The sequence below is a fragment of the Alexandromys fortis genome, unplaced genomic scaffold, assembly GCF_014885135.2.
Source record: "Alexandromys fortis isolate MF-2015 unplaced genomic scaffold, M_Fortis_MF-2015_v1.1 scaffold_63, whole genome shotgun sequence".
NCBI lineage: Eukaryota > Metazoa > Chordata > Mammalia > Rodentia > Cricetidae > Alexandromys > Alexandromys fortis.
In genome coordinates this window covers 4254672-4273400 of record NW_026067953.1, presented here as the reverse complement: position 1 = coordinate 4273400, position 18729 = coordinate 4254672, and the positions used below count along the sequence as shown (strand labels likewise).

General features: G+C 44.2%; 1 protein-coding gene across 1 annotated transcript in view; it reads left to right on the top strand.

Annotated features, from left to right (window-relative positions):
• Kcnk10 (potassium two pore domain channel subfamily K member 10) overlaps positions 1–18729 on the top strand; it is a 128071-nt gene that overhangs the window by 48984 nt on the left and 60358 nt on the right. The window contains exon 2 of the mRNA XM_050151522.1: positions 3348–3682. Within this exon, the coding sequence (XP_050007479.1) occupies positions 3348–3682 (335 nt within the window). The remainder of the gene's footprint in view (positions 1–3347; positions 3683–18729) is intronic.

Here is an 18729-nt window from a genome sequence, read left to right as displayed (position 1 = left end):
CCTCTTACGTCCATTCAGTGTTAAGCAAAAGCTTACTGTCGAGGTAATGAATGCCAGTGCTTATTGTTGGTGGTAATTCTGAGCTCGCGATTGTGTGCAGTTTAACATAATCATTACTAACAATGACTGACAACAGCAACAGGAAACCAACGCCCTTTCTTTGGCGCTATACCAAGAACTGAAGATGGACTTTCCTCTCTCATCCCAGCATTCGGGAGACGGAGATGGAATTTCAAGATTAAGTATAACCTGGGCTACATAGTAAAACCACAGCTGTGTAAATAAGAAAGGCAAGGAAAGAGTGATGATCTCTGACTCCAAAAGCATACAGACTTGTGGGAAGACAGGCTGTGGAGACAGAGTGGTGACTCTGCACAGAAGGGTTCAGAAAGATTTCACAGAGGAAGAAGCAACTTTGTGCTGAGAACCATGTAGGTATGAGTTTGCAGATTCGGGGCTGCTATGCGGTGGTTAGAACAGGGTGCTGCTGTGTGCAAGGCCAGCTTTTCTCTACTGGTGCCTCATCATTAATTTTAGTTTGACAACGCTTGTTCTGCGCTGTGTGCGTGAGACTGCACTGTGCCAACTCTCCTTCGTTCCCTCTCTAACGCCTTATCAGGTCATCATTGGTTGGCTGCCTACTGTGCGTCAGTCACCATGTTGGTTCCTGGGGACATAGAAGATAGGGGGCTGATATGATGCCTCACTATAGATCTTTTAGTTTAATGAGGAATCTGGGAGGTGAGCCTATTATGTTAGAAGCCTGGGGCAGTGGGTGCTGGGCCAGGGAGGCTAATCTAGCAGAAGTATGTTTATTTCTTTGGACTACAAACATAGCGGCCTCAAAGAGCAATTTATAATTATTAGCTGTTTTTTTTTTCTGGAGGCTGTAGGGGAGAACCATTTTCTAGTGGGACCGTATCTCTTGGCTCACAGCTTCACTCCAACCTCTGCTTTTGCCTTTATTCTCCACTCGCATGGCTGTCCCATGGTCCTGTGACCACACCCACAGTCTAGGATAGTCTCCTCACTTCAGCATCTTTGCCCACATCTTGTCACATAAGGTAATGTCTTCGCAGGTGTTGGGTTAAAGTGTGGGTATCTTTGGAGGGTATTATTTTCTGCCAACCTTGGGGTCAATGGGAAGAGGTACTTCAAGAAGTAAGGTTTCAGTTGGGTAGAAGTAGAAATGGGGAAGTGACTTAGGAGCCTACTAGGTTGGTCTAGACAAGACATGCCGATAGCCTGCATGAGGCTGTTGTCATGGATGGAGAGGTAGAAGCGCTGGAGCAAACTGTCCTAGACCAAAAAGACTCTCCAGGGGCGGGGGTCTACCAGGTCAAGTGGGAGCCCCAGTTCAATGCCTTTAGAGGAGGGTCAGAGAAAAGAACGCCTGACTGGATGACTCTGATTACTAGGCAGTGTGGAGACCACGGAGAATTTTGTTTTCACATTAAGTCCAAGAAGAATTTAATATTGAGTAACTGTTGAACAGAGTAATATCTAGTAAAAGGTGGATGGGTTGTCAGCATGGTTTCAAAGAGAAAAACGGGTTTCTAGGGCCCAAGGAAGCAGATACTTATAGACATTGATTTTTCTAAACAACCATGCCTCCAGCCAGGTGTGGTCCTGATCAGGCCAGGCCTATTTTCAACGACGAGTGACAGGACAGAATCACCGTGACAACGCCAGTCTAGAGATGGTACCCCACTGGGGCAATATTATTTGTCACACACGCGCTAATACCTTATTTACACAACAGCCCGGGTGCTGCCCAAGCAGAGGCCATAATGAGGGTCAGGATAATGAAAACTAGAACGTATCTAAGTGCTGTGATGCTCATTGACGCACAAGACAGAACTCTGTAGCGCGTGCCATTACCTCTAACCTCCTGCACGGGCAGAGAAACTGCCAGCTTAATGTATTTATTTCTACAGTAATGAAATTGCCTTTATAGAGACCTGGGGACCTTAACAAATTTTGTGTTCCGAGCACCAGGGGAAATTTCATTTCCAGTAGCTTCTTATTGGATGACAACTGGAGAAAAAAATTCCATTGCTAATAGCTCAGAAGTGGTTACACCAAAGTCATTGCATTTCCTATTAGGCAATGCACTCGGGATCTATTTTATTCTTACTATTTTTTTTTCAGGCAAGAGGGCTAATTGACATAAACCATCACTCTTGCTTCCTTCCCCAATTATAGCCACCTATCTTGGCAAGTCCCAAACCTCTCTACTGTGCCTGACCTTTGACCCTTCTTCCTTAGCCTGGGATCAGTGTCTTCCCTTCTTTGTGAGAAGAGAGGCTTTTGATTATGCACTCCTCCACCTCTCTGTGTTTGTGTGTGTCTTTTGTTTTTCTTGGGGGGGCACATATATGTATGAGTATGTGTTTGTATGTGGATTTGTTTGCATGTGGGTATGTGTGCCTCTGTGTGTGTGTGTGTGTGTGTGTGTGTGTGTGTGTAGGTCAGAGTCGGGTGTTTCCCACTGTTACATTATTGCTTGGAATCAGAGTCTCTCAATAAATCAGAAACTCAATGGCTGGATAGACTGGTTACTAACCCAAACCAGGCATTTGCCTGTCTTCACCCCCAGCGCTAAAGTCACAGGGGTGGGTTGCTTCACCTGGCTTTTTTTTCTTTTAGGTAGGATTTCACTGTAGGTTTGGAGCTTGTCCTGGAACTAGCTCTTTGTAGACCAGGCTGGCCTCGAACTCACAAAGATCCACCTGCCTCTGCCTCCTGAATGCTGGAATTAAAGGCATGCACCACCACCGCCTAGCTGTACCTGGCATTTTATGGGTGCCAGGAATCAAACTCCGGACTTCATGCTTGCCCGCATCATTTCCCTGGTGTCCAAGATGGACTGTTAAAGTCCCTAGATGTCTCTTCTCTGCTTTTGTACTTGAACAGGATAACCGTGTATCTTACTTCTGTTTACTTTTCTTCAGTCTGAATAATAGGCTTGTTTTTCAAGTATGATAATTTGTACATACTTGAACATGGGAGCCAAGGGAGCAGATGAGGTATAAATAAATATAGATGGCTTTTCTGTTTGGGTCCTTCCTTGTAGGACGATCTAAGTGTTTCTAACTCACTGCTAGTCTTCCTTTGAGAATCAGCACTCCTGATGCTCACTTTTAAGAACTCATTTAAAAACTAACAGCCAAAAACCAGGTACTTAACAACGGATCAAATTCTCCCCCTGCAGTCCTGGTAAACGAGTTTTTCATCCTTACCTTTGGAAAGGCAGCTGAAGGAAGACATATGTTCTTTGTTTCTGATGAGTTTAGTGTGTTGTACTGATGAGCAAATTCTCTCCTCTTCTCTACCTGCTTCCTCAGTGGCCGTGCCTGCAGCAGCTCCACCAGCGTGCCAGCCCAAGAGTGCCACTAACGGGCAGCATCCGGTTCCCCGCCTCTCCATTTCCTCCCGAGCCACGGTGGTAGCCAGGATGGAAGGAGCCTCCCAGGGAGGCCTGCAGACAGTTATGAAGTGGAAAACGGTGGTTGCCATCTTTGTGGTGGTGGTGGTCTACCTCGTCACAGGTGGCCTTGTCTTCCGGGCATTGGAACAGCCCTTTGAGAGCAGTCAGAAGAACACCATCGCCTTGGAGAAGGCAGAATTCTTGAGAGATCACATCTGTGTGAGCCCGCAGGAGCTGGAGACATTGATCCAGGTGAGCTGGGAGTGTGTGTCTAACATACAGCAGCCTTTGGCGATGGGTGGTGGACTAGACATGGCCTTTGTGAGTCAGGGACATCTCTGTGGAAGTCACATTTGTAATGTTTCTAAGAAGCCAGCAAGTGAGGGGCGTGCCAGTGTGGGAGTAGAGGGACCATGACATGGGACTAGGCTGTGTTATGTACCATTATGTTTTCAGATATGGTGACCAGAGGTGGCAGCAGGCAAAAGGATTTTAGATTTTTCAAATTCAAGTCCACTAATACATGTTGATTAACTTTGATTTTGTCATTCTTCAGGAACCGAACCATATACCTTATTTTTGAGACATTGTCTCTCACTAGACTTGCACTAGTCAAATAGGTGAGTCTGGTTGCCTGGTGAGCCCCAGGTATCTTCCTTACCCCGGCTCCCCAGTGCTGAGATCATAAGTGTATACCACCATGCCTGTTTTTTTTTTTTTGTTATTTTTTCATGGATTCTGGGGTTGGAACTCATTTTAATGACCAAGCTAATATCACCACTCCTTAAGATCAACTCTTATATTCTACATATGAGTGAGATTGAGTCATGGTTTGTTTACCTCTATGATTCCTCTGCTACATGAGCAGTGTATACACCCAAGATGATGTTATAATAATTGACAAAGTTCTACAGACATCTCTTAGGAAGTGGACACTTTACATATATTATTTCATACAACCTTTACAACAACGATAGTTGTAGGTTGGATATGATGTATCCTGAAAGGCTTAAACACTGAAGGCTTGGTTGACAACTGATGAACTTTTAAGAGCGACTGTATCATGAGGACCAAATCTCATCAGTAGATGGATCCACTGATGAATTTACACCTTGATGGAATTACTGGGAGGTGATGAAAACTAGGAGGTGGTGTCTGATGGAAAGAGAAGGTTGGTCTGGACCTGCTTGTCTCAGGCAGATCTTGTCCTGGCAAACTCTTGTTGCCCTGCCTTCCAGTTTCCTAGCAACCATAAGATGAGTAGCTTTTGCTCTACTACACGCTTCTTTTCATGCTGTTCTGCCTCAACACACACCCCTCACAATGGCGCCAAGCAAACATGGTTAACACTTCCCAAACGGTGACCAAAACAACTCTTTCTTCTTTTAAGTTGACCTCCTCAGATATTTTTCATGGTGATGAAACTAACACAGTGTTGGATGATGGCATTATTGACCTCACTCGTTGAGTGAAGAAACACATTCTAAAGGACTGAGTAACTTCCTAAGCACTGAGGTGTCAGCTATCTGGGGTTCAGAGTAAGGGGTTGTACCTTGTCTCATTCACCGAATTCACAAGTCTTGTTCTATGATGAACTTGATTCTCTCTCTCAAATACGTGCCTGCATTCAATCTTTCCGTTACTTATGAGCTAGAGAAGTACTGGGGTGCCTTGCATTTAACAGAAAGAATTTTTTGTTTCTTTTCTCCATACTTATCTAGTATTAGTCTTAGACTTGGGATATTTTCCAGTCTGTCTGCTATGACATAGGGTTTATTATCATGCCTATCTATAGTATTTATCACAATACACATTAAGTAGTTTTAGTTGCCAATAAAGAATTAGGTCATTGTGTTTGCTCTTCAAGTCTCGATACTTCATGTGTGTGCAAATATCCATGCTTGTGGATTAGTGCGACAACTGCTCACTTTGTCCCTGCCCAGGACTGGACATAGAGCTTCTAAGAAACATAATATTTAAAAATGATTTTCCTTAATAACTGGAAGGGTTTTATTTGAGTTGTGATCTCTTTGAGAAATATTACTGCATCTCACTGTAGTTCGGAAGGAGTGACCAGTGGATAGAAATTTAGATTTCAGTGCAGATTACTTTGAAAATGTGATAAATCAAAGCTCGAAGGCATAGTTTACATTACTGAGAGCAAATACAGAGTATTTGGAACAGCAAAATTCTGACAAAATGCCCAGATCGTTTGGAATAACCAAAGTTGGGATGGATTTTCTGATAAATTGAATCACTTTTATACTGTAGCACGTCTGAGAGACTGATAGTTCACTGTCCCTGAGAGTCAGAAAATGATAGTTATTATGAAGGAGATGGTCTCATTCATCACTTCTTCCGGTCATGTATCCATCTATGTATTCATTCTTGAAATTGCTACCGAGCTCCTCTGGGAGCAAGTTATGAATTGGGTGCTGGAGTTAGATAGGACGAGACCAAGACACAGCTTGAGGAAGTTGCTAGCCTCCCTGTGCTCTAATTTTTATTATCAAAAAAATGTAAACTCTTCTGCCCTTTGAATGCTGGAAGTCTAAAAGTAGGAATTCACTAGGAAGGGTTTAGACTGTGGCATGATAAACATTCCAAAGAGGTTGGTGATGGATGCAACTGTTTGACTTGCTTGGAGCTTCAAATAGTAGTTCTTCTATGGGGCCAGTGCTGGAATTGATAGACTGAACCCACAGTCTTGCAGATGGTAGACAAGTGATCTAGCCCCAAGCTGTAACTCAAGTCTCAAAGCGGCGTTTCCCAAGGAAGGTGTGGAAGTATGGAGTTTGCCTCCATGGTAGCATTTGACTGTATGCAGAGACATTTTTGGTTGTCATACAGCCGAGGTACTATAGATATCTCGTGGTTAGAAACCAGGGAGACCACTAAATAGCTTACAAAATACAGGATTAGTCTAGTCTAACACAAATTAGTTGGAAAGATCTGAAAGAAGAAGCATGTAACCAATAATTTGAATTCTTTGAATTTGAACTATTTGAAAAGTGTTAGACCCCCAAAAGCCAGGAAATCAGAAGTCTAGGGAAGTTCTATGGGTATTTATCTCCTTTAATCCTACAGCTATCTATCCCATAAAGATTGTCTTTGGTGCCTCTCTATAGATGTGGAAACAGACACCCGGAGGTGAAGTTATATGCTCTGAGTTACCTGGGTGGTAAGTGAATGACGCAGGGTTTATTGGTAGGCACGTTGATTGCCCATCTCATACCCTCCACCAGCGAGAGGGGTTCATTTAGGTAGATCATAGCTGAAGGGCATCTCAGTGACTTGAGAGAAAGCTACAGTGGTCAGCACAGCTTGGGCTGAGATGGGTGGGAGGAGGCGAGCAGAGATGAATCTGTGGGAAATAGACGGGTGGGATTTGAAGGCCCCTCCCATGCTTTTCAGAAGAGTTTGGAATTTATACTGTAGGAAGTGGAGACATGATAGAAATTTCATTCTAGAACAGTAAGTCTTTTACTGAAGAGGAGAATGGATTGGAGAGAGAGAAGTTGGAAGGCCAGTAGGGAGAATATTGCAGCATCGTGTAATGTAAAGGAGGGCAAAGAGTGCGGGTGCTAGAGTTGGATGGCTTTGCCCTTTTACCCACTGACCTAAGCTCCTCCTTATTGTAAAGGCAGTAGTCATCGGTCCTCACTCGGATTCCAGAGAACACGGACATGATCAGGGCTTGGTGGAGAACCGGCACGTCACTGGCATCCAAGAACTGCTGTCTCTTTATTGTAAAGGCAGTAGTCATCGGTCCTCACTCGGATTCCAGAGAACACGGACATGATCAGGGCTTGGTGGAGAACCAGCACGTTACTGGCATCCAGGAACTGCTGTCTCTTTCCCCGACCAACTCTCTGCCTAGCCTGCAAAGAATGTAATGAAATGAGCAAAGGCGACCATGCTCATGCATTCCTTTGGCTGTGGAGTAAGGCACCTCCAACGTGCTTTTGAACTCAGTTTCCATGGGATTGATCCGACAGTCATTGGTTCTGAGAATTTCTTTATCCCCGACACTCTCCCTTGTCACAGTGGCCTATCTCCCTGTTCCCAGTGCAGTTGCATCAGACACGTTTGCACTGACTAGTCTTGGCGAAAGCCGTAAAGCACTCATCTTCTGCAGTCCACAAAGCATAAAATCATGAGGAGGCTGCAGTCACTGACATGGGGGAAGGAAGGATGCTTCAGCTGTATGGATGACGATTTGCTGCAGTTATCAGGATTTGAGTTCTTGGGTTCTTTATGTCCTCAGTGGAACTCATGTGGCCACTTGGCAGCTGTTTCTTCTGATAGACGCACACTGAGAAGGGGAGGTGTTTTAAAGGAGAAGGTTTCTGGTTGCTTAATGCCCACCAGGGAGAACATTTTCCCCTCTCCCATTCTAAGTGCCTGGATGTAACAAGGATTTATTTTGCCCTCATTAGAAAACATTTCTTAGGTGTAGGTTGGTTCCATTCCAGCAAAATAAGTGTAAGCGGGCTACCTCAGTGCCAGAACACTGACTTTCTGGACACCCTACTGCTGCCTAAGATAGATTGCTTAGAACTCCCACGACCTTAACACTGGCATCTTCTGTTTGTGGCCATCTTTCTGTCCTAAGAATCCTGTAAGGTCCCTTTGCCTGACAGGCCTGGTCCAGACTGTGGTGGAGTATGGGACAGTGCTCACTCTACTCTTCCTTTCCCTCCATGGCTGGTCCAGTGACTCTCTGTTGGCAAACGGGAACTTTCTTATTGGATCTTACTTTATGATTTTTCTTTTTAAATTTTAGGTGGTTTGTGTTTGTGTGTGTGTATGCATGTGTGTATTTGTGTGTGCATATACACATGTGTATATATGTGTGTGTGTTTATATACATGTGTGTATGTGTGTATATGTGTGTGTATGTGCGTATGTATATATGAGTGTATGCATGTGTATATGTATGTATGTATATGAGTGTGTGTATGCATGTGTGTAATTATGTGTGTTTGTGTTTATATGCATGTGTATATTTGTGTGTGTGTGTGAGTATGTGTGGGTGTGGTGTGGGTGTATACTTGAGGGTAACAGAAGAATGCTTTAGATCCTCTGGACCTGGAGTTACATGAGGTTGTGAGTCTGTGTTTTATTAGGTACCGAGCCTGGGGCCTCTGGAAGGCCAGAAGGTATTATCACCCGCTGAGCCATGTATCCAGCCTATTCATGGTCTCTCATGTATTTTTAACATTTCCAAATGGAGTCTCAGGTGCTTTACTCAGAACCTGGACCTTGATCAGTGTTTGATGAGTACCACTTGGCACTTTCCTTGAGTATTAGTGGTATGGTTGGGTGCTAGGGAGTTTCTATATTACTGGCTCCATGTGGCTCTTTCTATGCCCATGTAGGTGGCCATCCTCACTGTCCTGTTTTATAAAGGGCAAAGTTTTTGCACCTCCGTAGTGGCAGGAGAAGAACAGGCAGGAGTTGAATCTTGCCTTCTTAATCTTCAGGCTCTTTTAATTAGATCCCCGCTTTGGTCAGACACAATGGGCCAGTAGAATATGTACAAGATTAAGAGAAATATTTCCCCATTAAGGGAAAATTCACTCTACTGGCTTGACGGGGAAGCTTTTATGTGAGCCTAGGTGCTTGTCTTTGGGCCTGTGCCACTGTCTCCTCCCTCCCTCATGGCCTTGTAATCTTCCTGACCACGATGTCTATGACAAGGTCCTGGCGCTGGACAGTTGATCTCTGATTAATCATCCTTCTTGACCTTGATCCCACCATGCTTTAGTCAGAGGATTGAATTTAAGATGTGGGAAGTTGCATGAGGGAACTGGGTGTGAGCATTTTGATTACAGTGGCCAAAGCTGCTATTGTAAAGATGAGAGGAGGACGAGAGATGACAAAGCCGTCCCTTTAGAATCAAATGGGAGGTAATTGCACGGTCAGTCCTCTATGATTTTCTGAGGCTACGGGATTTGCCATCTTCTTCTGCTGACACCTTAACCATTTACTGATTCATTCATTCGGTGACCATGTTGCCAGTCACTGTGTGCCGGACATGATTCCACATCCTGGGGATAGTATCGCCACTCAGAGACCCATGGCGTCTTTGGGCTTTGGGGTTTATAACTAAGGCAACCTACTGGGCCAGTTGTGTGCTTCTGGAACAATTATTGTTATTCACCTCTTTCAAAAGAGCCCTGGTTTTAAACATGTTATATTTGTAGATAAAGGGAGAGGCAAGCCTTATGAATATTAATTATCTTATAAATATTTGCAAGTAAAATGGGTGAAAGGGGAAACTAAAATCCTGGAGCACCCCTTGCTTCTCTCTATATATATACATGTGCTACGATGCCTGGCCAGAAAATCCTTTTTTAAAAATCTTATATTTTTGTTGTACTGGATGTTCTACCTAAGGCCTCAAAACAGACTAGGCAAGATGAGTCCTCAGTTCCAGAAAATTCTGTGGTTGCTATGAACTACAAGTCCTTCATTTCTGGTTTAGTTGCCAATAGTGCATCTCCCAAAGCTCTTTCTCTCTTGCTTGCACTGCAGCCTCCTGAGCCTCCACATGTTTAGGAATGAAACCATTGTAAGGTAGGCATGATGTCTTAGTCCATGTTCTATTGCTGCGAAAAGACACCATGGCCACGGCAACTCTTATGAAGGAAATTGTTTAGTTATAGTTCAGAAGTTTAGTCCATTAGCATCATGGTGGCCAGCATGGCAATAGGTAGGCAGACATGGTGCTGGAAAGGAAGCCGAGAGCTCGGCATCCAGACTGGCAGGCAGCAGGCAGAGTGAGTCACTGAGTTTGACTTGTGCGTTTGAAACCTCAAAGGCCACCCCAGTGACATACTTCCTCCAATAAGGCCACACCTCCTAATAGTGCCACTCCCTATGAGCCTATAGAGGCCATTTTCTTTCAAACCACCACACATGGCTTCTGAGATATGCATGCACCAGGCTGTGATTTCAGAGTCCCAAAACCAGATCATCTCTCCGTTTTCCCTAACCTAGGCTGCTCCTCATCCAGCCAGCCCAGACAGGTGACCTCTGACAGTGACAGCTGGGTTCTTAGTGCCCAGGGACATGGCTCTAAGGGATGATATAATTCTCCCCGGTGTCTAGCAGTCAGAGGGACTGCCCTTTCGTCAGCAAATCAGTCACATAGAAAATTGTTCAGTGTGTGCGGGATCAGGCCTGCAGCCCTGGCCTGCCTGTGCAGGCCTCCACTTCATTATTGTTATTGCTCCCCCTCCCCCGCCACCTTCTGGGGCTATTGGTTCTGCCACTGTTTTGTGATCTCAAGCTTTTAAGCCAGATATTAAAGAGATAATAGAAATTGGCACGGCCCTGGAAAGTAGCAAACAAAGATTCGGTGTTCCAAAAACAAAACCCAAAAATTCCCAGAAAAACAATACCAAAACCCCAGAAATAAATGCTAGCAAGTCTGCTTTTCAACGCAAATGTGCCTGTGTTGGCTTTTGTTAAAGGTGTTGCTGTATATATTGGGGAATGATGAATTTTTGATGGCGGTTTGTACAGTCATTCTTATTTTTTCTAATCTGTGTTCTTCATTTGGATAATTAATATTTGGCTACTTGTCATGAAGTAGATACCACGTTGTGCCCTTGGCAGTTTTAAAAAGTATGAAGCAAACACTGCCTGTCCTTCAAGAGCCTTGAGCAGAAATTGTATGGCTAGCTCATCTAGGCTTGGTGCTTGTTGCTCATTGCGCCGGGAGTGTGTCCCATCTATCTACTCTCCCTGGGGATCCTCAGAGAGGTAAGCAACCAAGGGATAGAGAAACAGACAATGTGCTCAGGCTTTGGTCAGAGGAAGAACTGAGATGCAGACAAGACTGCGTGGCTCCAGAAACTTTGCTTTTTTAACCACAATGCTCTATTTCTGGGTTGAGGAGACTGACTTGGCTTGGATGGAGTCCAATGTGATTGGTTTAAATGATTAGGAAGCACTCAGGCTCCCATTCATGGAAAGGGAGCGTCTCAGACTTGACCTCCAGGACCCCTGTGATGGGGTCATGCACCCGTGAGTGGGGTAGACAATAATGATGGGTTGCTAGCCGGCTTCTGCAGGAATATGATTTTGGGTCTAAACATAGGTATTAGGACTAGGCCAGTACGTTCTGTCTGAAATTCAGAGTACAAGAGCTATCATTAAGGGTAGATTTTCAGTCTGTGTTGAGAACATTTCTTTTTCTCTTAACAGAAATAGGAAGAAGAGGCAAAAGCTTATGGGCTCAGAATGACCCCCAAGGTTGACCTTAGGGTTCTTTAAAATGTGAGCAGTTGTGTCGGTTCTGAGTTGTCCGTGTCATCCTGCGCAGTGAAAGAACAGTCGAAGGTTAGAAAAATGTTTAGAGACTCAATAGAAAGTTGCCTGTAGAAGACAGGAGAGGGCTGGCATTAAAGACATTAAGCCATTTTAGCCTTGCTCCGTATTAATTATCATACCTCTGAACAAATTACTTCTGCTTTTTGTGGTCTCATTTGAGAATATTCTCATTGAGAAGAGTTCCATGTACTATCCAGGGTTTTTATGATAACCAAAGAGTCTAGCATATTGCATATGCTGGTTACTATCATTACTTTTAAGGGTATTATAGAACTTTCTTTGGAGTGCCTCTGATTTACACAACTTACTTATTTCCCCATAATCAGACTGTGCTTATCAGAGAGAAGCTGGGAGTATGTGTGGGCTCGTTCTTTTCTGGGCTGAGGTCAAGGTGAACACTAAAGAACAACAAGGGGTCAAACAATGGAGTCAAGTACAGTGAAAACAAGGGGCCCCTGGAGCCATAGATTTAATCATCTACTAAGTTCAGGCTCTCTCTAATACTCTCTCTTTGCTCACACCGCTTACATAGACTAGTCAGTGATTTGATTATCTATTTATTTTATTCTAAGTCTCCTAATTCCATTTTTTTATTGAGTGTTGGTGGAGGGGGGCACGCACATCACTGTGCCTTTGTGGCAATCAGAACACTTTCAAGAGTCACCTCTTTCTCGCCATGTGGATCCCAGGGATCAGACTCAGGCAGTCAGGTTTAGCAGCATGTGCCTCAATCTGCTGAGCCATCTTGCCAGACCATGGAGCATCCATCGGATAGTCTCCTTGAGACCAGGGTAATTTTCAACATTCCTTGGAAATGCATCACTCGGTTTGTAGAGACTGAGCCCAAACCAAGACGAAAGGGTAATGTTTCGTTTGTCTGAGAGTTTATTGATCATATCAGTGTTGACACATGTATTCTTGTCTTAGTAGGCTTAGTGCTTTCATTGTGGTTTGTTTTATTCTTCTAACAATCAGGTGGGGGAGAAATTTTACTATATCTTATGGCACAATTCAGAAAGACGTTAAATAAGCTCCCCCAAACATCATTGGTCCACGATGACAATATCTAGCTAAATTAGTCATTATATTCAGGCGTTAATGAATTGAGTTTTAGAACCCGCTCCCCCCTGATCAAAGGACTTACTTGGGATCATGAGAAAGTCTAGGTTGTCTTAAGACTGTAGGCTAGGGATGTCTGCTGGCCCATCCTGGCTCTCTCTAATCCTATAAATAGATCCGCTGCTCATGTACCTTCTGCAGGTGGCTTTCACTTTAGATTTATGGTCAGGATATAAAGTCCCGATGAAAGCTTGCTACCGGCCTCTCCTGGGACCCGAGGAAAGGCTAATATTTGCACATAACTGAATATTCAAAGCAGCAGGAAAGAAACCCCACGCTACAGCTCCTGGGTGCCTCTCCCTTTGTCTTTCTGAGAACCTCTCAGGAAGATGGGGTGGTGCGGGCTGTTGAGGGCTTTGAGGTGGTGCAGTTAGGGTGGCCTCTGAATTGTGTCAAATTCTCCCCGGCCAGCAGAGGTCTCATCTCACAGTGACCCTCTGCCTGAGCAGAAGATGACCTTAGCTTCCTTTCTGTTTTTCTAGTTCTCTCACAAGCACTTGAGATGTCCCAGACCAGGTGTGTGACAGGTGTGGTGAGCAGAGTGATCTGAGATGGGGAGGGAAACAACACACAACAGCAACAAAGCACAACACAATGACAACAAAACAAAGCAAAACAAGACAGAAACACCTTGGGATGGACAGATCCAACTTTCCAGAGTCTGGCTCAATGTTCTTCCTGGTGACGATTCTAACAGCATCACTGGCTAGATTTGCCATCCTCCAAATGTGAGCTGTGGCCCAGGTACCTCCACTATTCTCAGTGTCACATGTCCCATGGAGACCAGTGATGACTGTTATGCACAGTCATTGTGTGGGCTGGGTTAATAGGTGCACTCATAGGAACTTAGGGATTCATTTCCATCATCATTATCATCATCATCATCATCATCATCATCATCATCATCATCATCATCATCATCATCGTTGTCGTCATCATCATCGTCATCATTATGAGAATTTGCTATCTGAACTGTTCCATACTTTTTTTTTTCCTTTTTTAAGTTTTTCAAGACTGGGTTTCTCTGTGTATTTTTGGCTGTCCTAGAACTCACTCTGCAGGCCAGGCTGGCCTTGAACTCAAATCCACCTGCCCCTGGCTCCTGAGTGCTGGGATCAAAGGTGTGCGCCATCACCACCAGGCTTTGTTTCACACATTTTCCAAAAGCCTTGATAACAGCCTCGTAAGGGAGATGACCTTTCCTCATTTTACAGACGAGAAAACAAGTTCAGAATCTGGGTGACTTGCACAATCCAAATATTTGTTGCTTTATTTATATTTGCAAGAGTCACATCCCTAAGGGTCTCTACCTGTCTGTACTGAGGCAGGGACATCTCTGACCCTGGCAGCCTGCCTAGCTGAGCAGGGCTCCAGACTTCCTCTGGCTCTCAGCGTTGCTGTTTGATTTTCTGTTGCAGCTAAATTCCCCTCCCCCAGCCCCAGCATACTCCTGGCTGAGTTTGTGAAATATTTATGTGTTGAGTACTTCTGAGGCAGGAGAAAGGAGGAAAGAGGTTTGCAAACAAATTAATATCATCTTTCTGCTTCTCACCTAAGGCTCTTCCTCTATTGTTAAAGGAGGGAGGGCGGGTTACCACCCCACTGTTGGAGTTTTGAACCACTGAGGGTGTTTTAAAAGGGCTGTAACACATGCGGTTTCCTGTGCCTTTCTTACTGGGCTTGGGGCTTTCCTTCTCTGTTCATTCATATGCATGCTCCCTTTTAGTATGCATATGAAGCTTCTTCCCACACTCACACACCCATGCCACCTCACCCCCCTGACCAAGTATCCAATTCATCAGTTCTTTTGCTGACGGTGCCCTGTAGGGATGAAGAACCTCGGGGACCCGGAGCTGTGAGTGTACCCTCAGATATGGTCTTTTCTTTTTGTCCTGTGGTGTAAATTATTAGCAAAATGACTGTGGCCGGAGTTACACTTGAGCTGTGTTTCTAGTTTAATTTTTAACAGATGCAGTCTTTGTTCTGGAAATGTCCTGGTTAGGACAATAAATCCAACGGTTACCCTAGCTATCGGCGCCCATGCGTGTGGTGCAAATCTGTTGATTTCTTCAGCTAATCTGAGACAAGCAGGTGATTACAGCTCTTGGGTTGTTTGTCTTCATGGTGCTTCCTAAGAAGAGAAAGAAACAGATGATCTCACCAAGCACACAGATCATAGAAGAAAAGCCCCAGACAGTTATGAATCCCCTGTGGGCCATCATTTATCCCTGGGCAGCGCTAACGCTCATGATGGCGTCTCGTGTTGTGTGGAAGTGTGATTTACACAGCCCAGCATCCCGACAGAGGAGCCTGGCTAGGGGTCCTGCAAGGAGGAGTCGCCTCTCCCTCCCCTGTTCACCTCACAACAGGCTCTTTCTGGGAGGCTGTAGCTTCTCTCTTATACTTTCCGTGTGGTCTTGATGCATGGTACTGGAATATAGCAGTGTGGGGAGGAAGACAGATACAGATTCTTTTAGATGATGCCCTCCTCCAAGTCAGTTCCCTTTCTTGTTTTTGTCTGCCCCTCCTTTTTATTTTTATTTTTTTTAGTTCATTTCACATGGCCACACGTGTATTTGTGGGGTGGTGGTTGTTATTTAATGGCCATCTCATATGCTAAGAAGTAGAAATGTTCCCCCCCCCCCAGGAAAGTTATGTGCTTATGTCCCTTCTCTTAGCTTGTTCATTCATTTCAAGACTTGCTGTAGTGTGCCCTCTTGAGTCACTTGCTAGGCAGCTGGGTTGGTGCTAGAATTCCAACTCAGGGGCCAAACAGGAACATCAACAAAGAGTGGAATTAGAATACAAAGTGATGTCTTCTTATATGTAGTCTCTCTCTTTCTCTCTCCCTCCCCATCCATCCACCCATCCACCCACCCATTCACCCACCCATCCAACCATCCATCCATCCATCCATCCATCCATCCACCCACCCACCTATCCATCCATCCACCCACCCACGCACCCACCCACCCATCCATCCATCCATCCATCCATCCATCCATCCATCCATCCATCCATCTGTCTTTCTATTTATGAACCATCTATCAATAGCATACCTATCACCTACCCATCTCCTATGATCTATCTATCTCTCATCTATCAGTACCTCATTTCCCAGCCATCTATCATGTTCCCATCCCTTGCCATCTGTTACTCTAAGACCTCTTGGACTTGATTGTGGTTGAATTTGTAGGCGAACAGAACATGCTCACCAAGTCAGAGGTTATGACCCAAACCGATGTTAATGTTGGTTGAATTTTCACCACATACAACTTTATTTATTTTTTTTTGGAGGTTCTGGAGTTGAATCTAGCTAAAGCCTTAAACAGCGAGACAAGTGCTTTACCTCTGAGCTGTCGCCCCAGCCCCATGTAACGTCTTTTAAACTCAATATACACAGTACAGTTGTGTCATTGCTTAAATGTTCATGAAGTGGGTGCTTTCCTATCTCGCTCCCCACTTTTTGTCTTGAGACAGTGTCATGAAGCCCAGGTTGGCCTAGAACTCTATGTGTAGCCTTGTACTCCTGCTCTTTCTGCCTCGGTTTCCTAAGTTTTGGTATTAAAGATGCATACTTCCACACCCAGCTTTAGCTTGACTTTTGTGGCATGAATACAAAGATAATAAAAGCATTAAAAATTCATTTAATTATACAATGTTTACTTGAGCTCAGACCATTAAAATCATTGGATAGTACTTTAAAATTAATAAAGTTAATTTTAAATAAAATTAATTTTAAATACAAATTAATGTTAAAACCATAGACATTTAAAATTACTGCTATTTAGTTAGAACAATGTCCCTATTATATATAATTTAAAAATGCTAGATAAATTTTAAGTAGTTTCACTATAAGTAAATGATAATTGTTTGGGGGGTATAAGTATGTTTGCTGTATTTGAACATTACACAAAGTACAGCATATACTAAAGCCTTACATGGTACCTCAGAAATGCAGTATTTTTTTTATCAGCTACAATTTAAAGAGTTGATCCTCCAAATTCAAGTGGTAACTGTTTTAACCAGGTTTACTGGTCATTTAAACCTTATTTCCTTTTTATTTAATTTATTATTTTTGTTTTGCTTTGTTTTGGTTTTTTGGTTTTTTTAAGGCAGGGTTTCTCTGTGTAGCCATGGCTAGACCTCTCTTTGCTGACAAGGCTGGCCTCAAACTCACAGAGTTCCACCTGCCTTTGCCTCTTGAGTTCTGGAATTAAAGGTGTGTGCCACCACTGCCCAGCCAGTCATTTTAATTTTAGATAGAATCAAAGATCTAAAACCTTACCAAGAGTTTGGGGGCTCGCTGGAAAGTATATTTTCACCTTCTTTCTACTTTCAAGTCTTGCTCCTAGTGGATTTTGTCTAGAATATCAGTGGGCCCAAAGCAGCCCTTTTATACAATTTCCTTAGAACAGCTTCCCTGGGCATTCGGGTACATTGCCCACTTTATATATGACTTAGGGGAAAGAAGGGCGTTTACTTCACAGATATGAAACTATCAGACAGAGGTGCTCCTAGCAAGTACCCAAGCTACTGATTGCTGTGAGGTCCCTCCTGCCTACATGCTAGGACAATGGCCATGCTTGGTCTTCATGTGGTTATGAGGATGGAAGGGGAAAAAGAGTGCATTTTGGGTATCATGTGTAGAGAATCGAGCCAAACCATCCGCTTTGGGCTAAACAGGGTTTGGGTCAAGGCTTCTCTGCTTCCTGGCTTTGTGACCTCAGATGAATTAGTCGACTTTCTCATAGCTGCTGCAGCATTGCTGAAGTGGGAACGATACCACCCTATTGGGATTTGGGGAGTGAGTAAACTTGGAGGTACTTCTTATGTGCCTGGCTCAATGCCGGTGCTTGAAGAGAATTAGTTTCCTTCCCCTTCAGTTGATAAACACTTCTTTTGAAGGTTGCATGCAAAAACATTAAATATCCATTAACTGCATTATTCAAGAAAAGTGAATCTTGAAAAGGCATCTTACTTCAGATCTTTCAGTGCAGCAATAATCACTTCCATTTGTCTTTCTTGCAAATCTGTATTTTCTGTGTGGCACTGGGTTTATGTATGATGTTTGTGGAAAATTCTCAGCAGTGTGAGGCTCTGCTGAACATAACCTTCTTTCAGGTTTTATGGAAATGTTAGGTATTGGTGGTGTGATTTGAAGCTCAAGTGACCGAGGCCTAGAACTGTCCTGGAGGTATCACCTGTGAGTGGCATCCTCAGAGGTGGATAGATAGTGAGGAAGGATTTAAGACTCGGTTAAGACTGACGTGGTTGGATAGCTCTCACACAGCACAAGGAAGGTGAGGTTTAGCAGGAGCAAGAACTCCCCCACCTATCTCCCTCAAAAACAGAGGAGAGGCTGGGAGATGGCTTAGTTGGCAGAGAGCCTGAGATGCAAGTATGAGGACCCCAGCATCCACATAACGACCAGGTGGGATGGCTTGCATGTGCAATATTTGATGTGCAATATTTGTGTTGAGGAAGGGGAGACAGGTGGATCCCAGAGCTTGCTGGCCAGCTGGCCTAGACATTTGGTGATCTCCAGGCTTGGTGAGAGATCTCCTTTCTAAGACAAGCTGGTGAGCGACAGAAGATGACACCCAAGAGTGACCTCTGGCTGCCACACATACATGCACACCCACGTGTACATGTACCAATGCTCAGTAGATCAGAATGCAGCACCGGGTTAATAAGTAGTCCTGTCACCCAGGGCTGATTCAAGCCATTGACAGAAACATCTGTGTACAGCCCATGCAGCTGCTGCTAAATTCTGGGGTGCCTGCGTTCATGTCAGAAACCATCGCTGGCTCTACCCTTCATAATGCTTCATATCC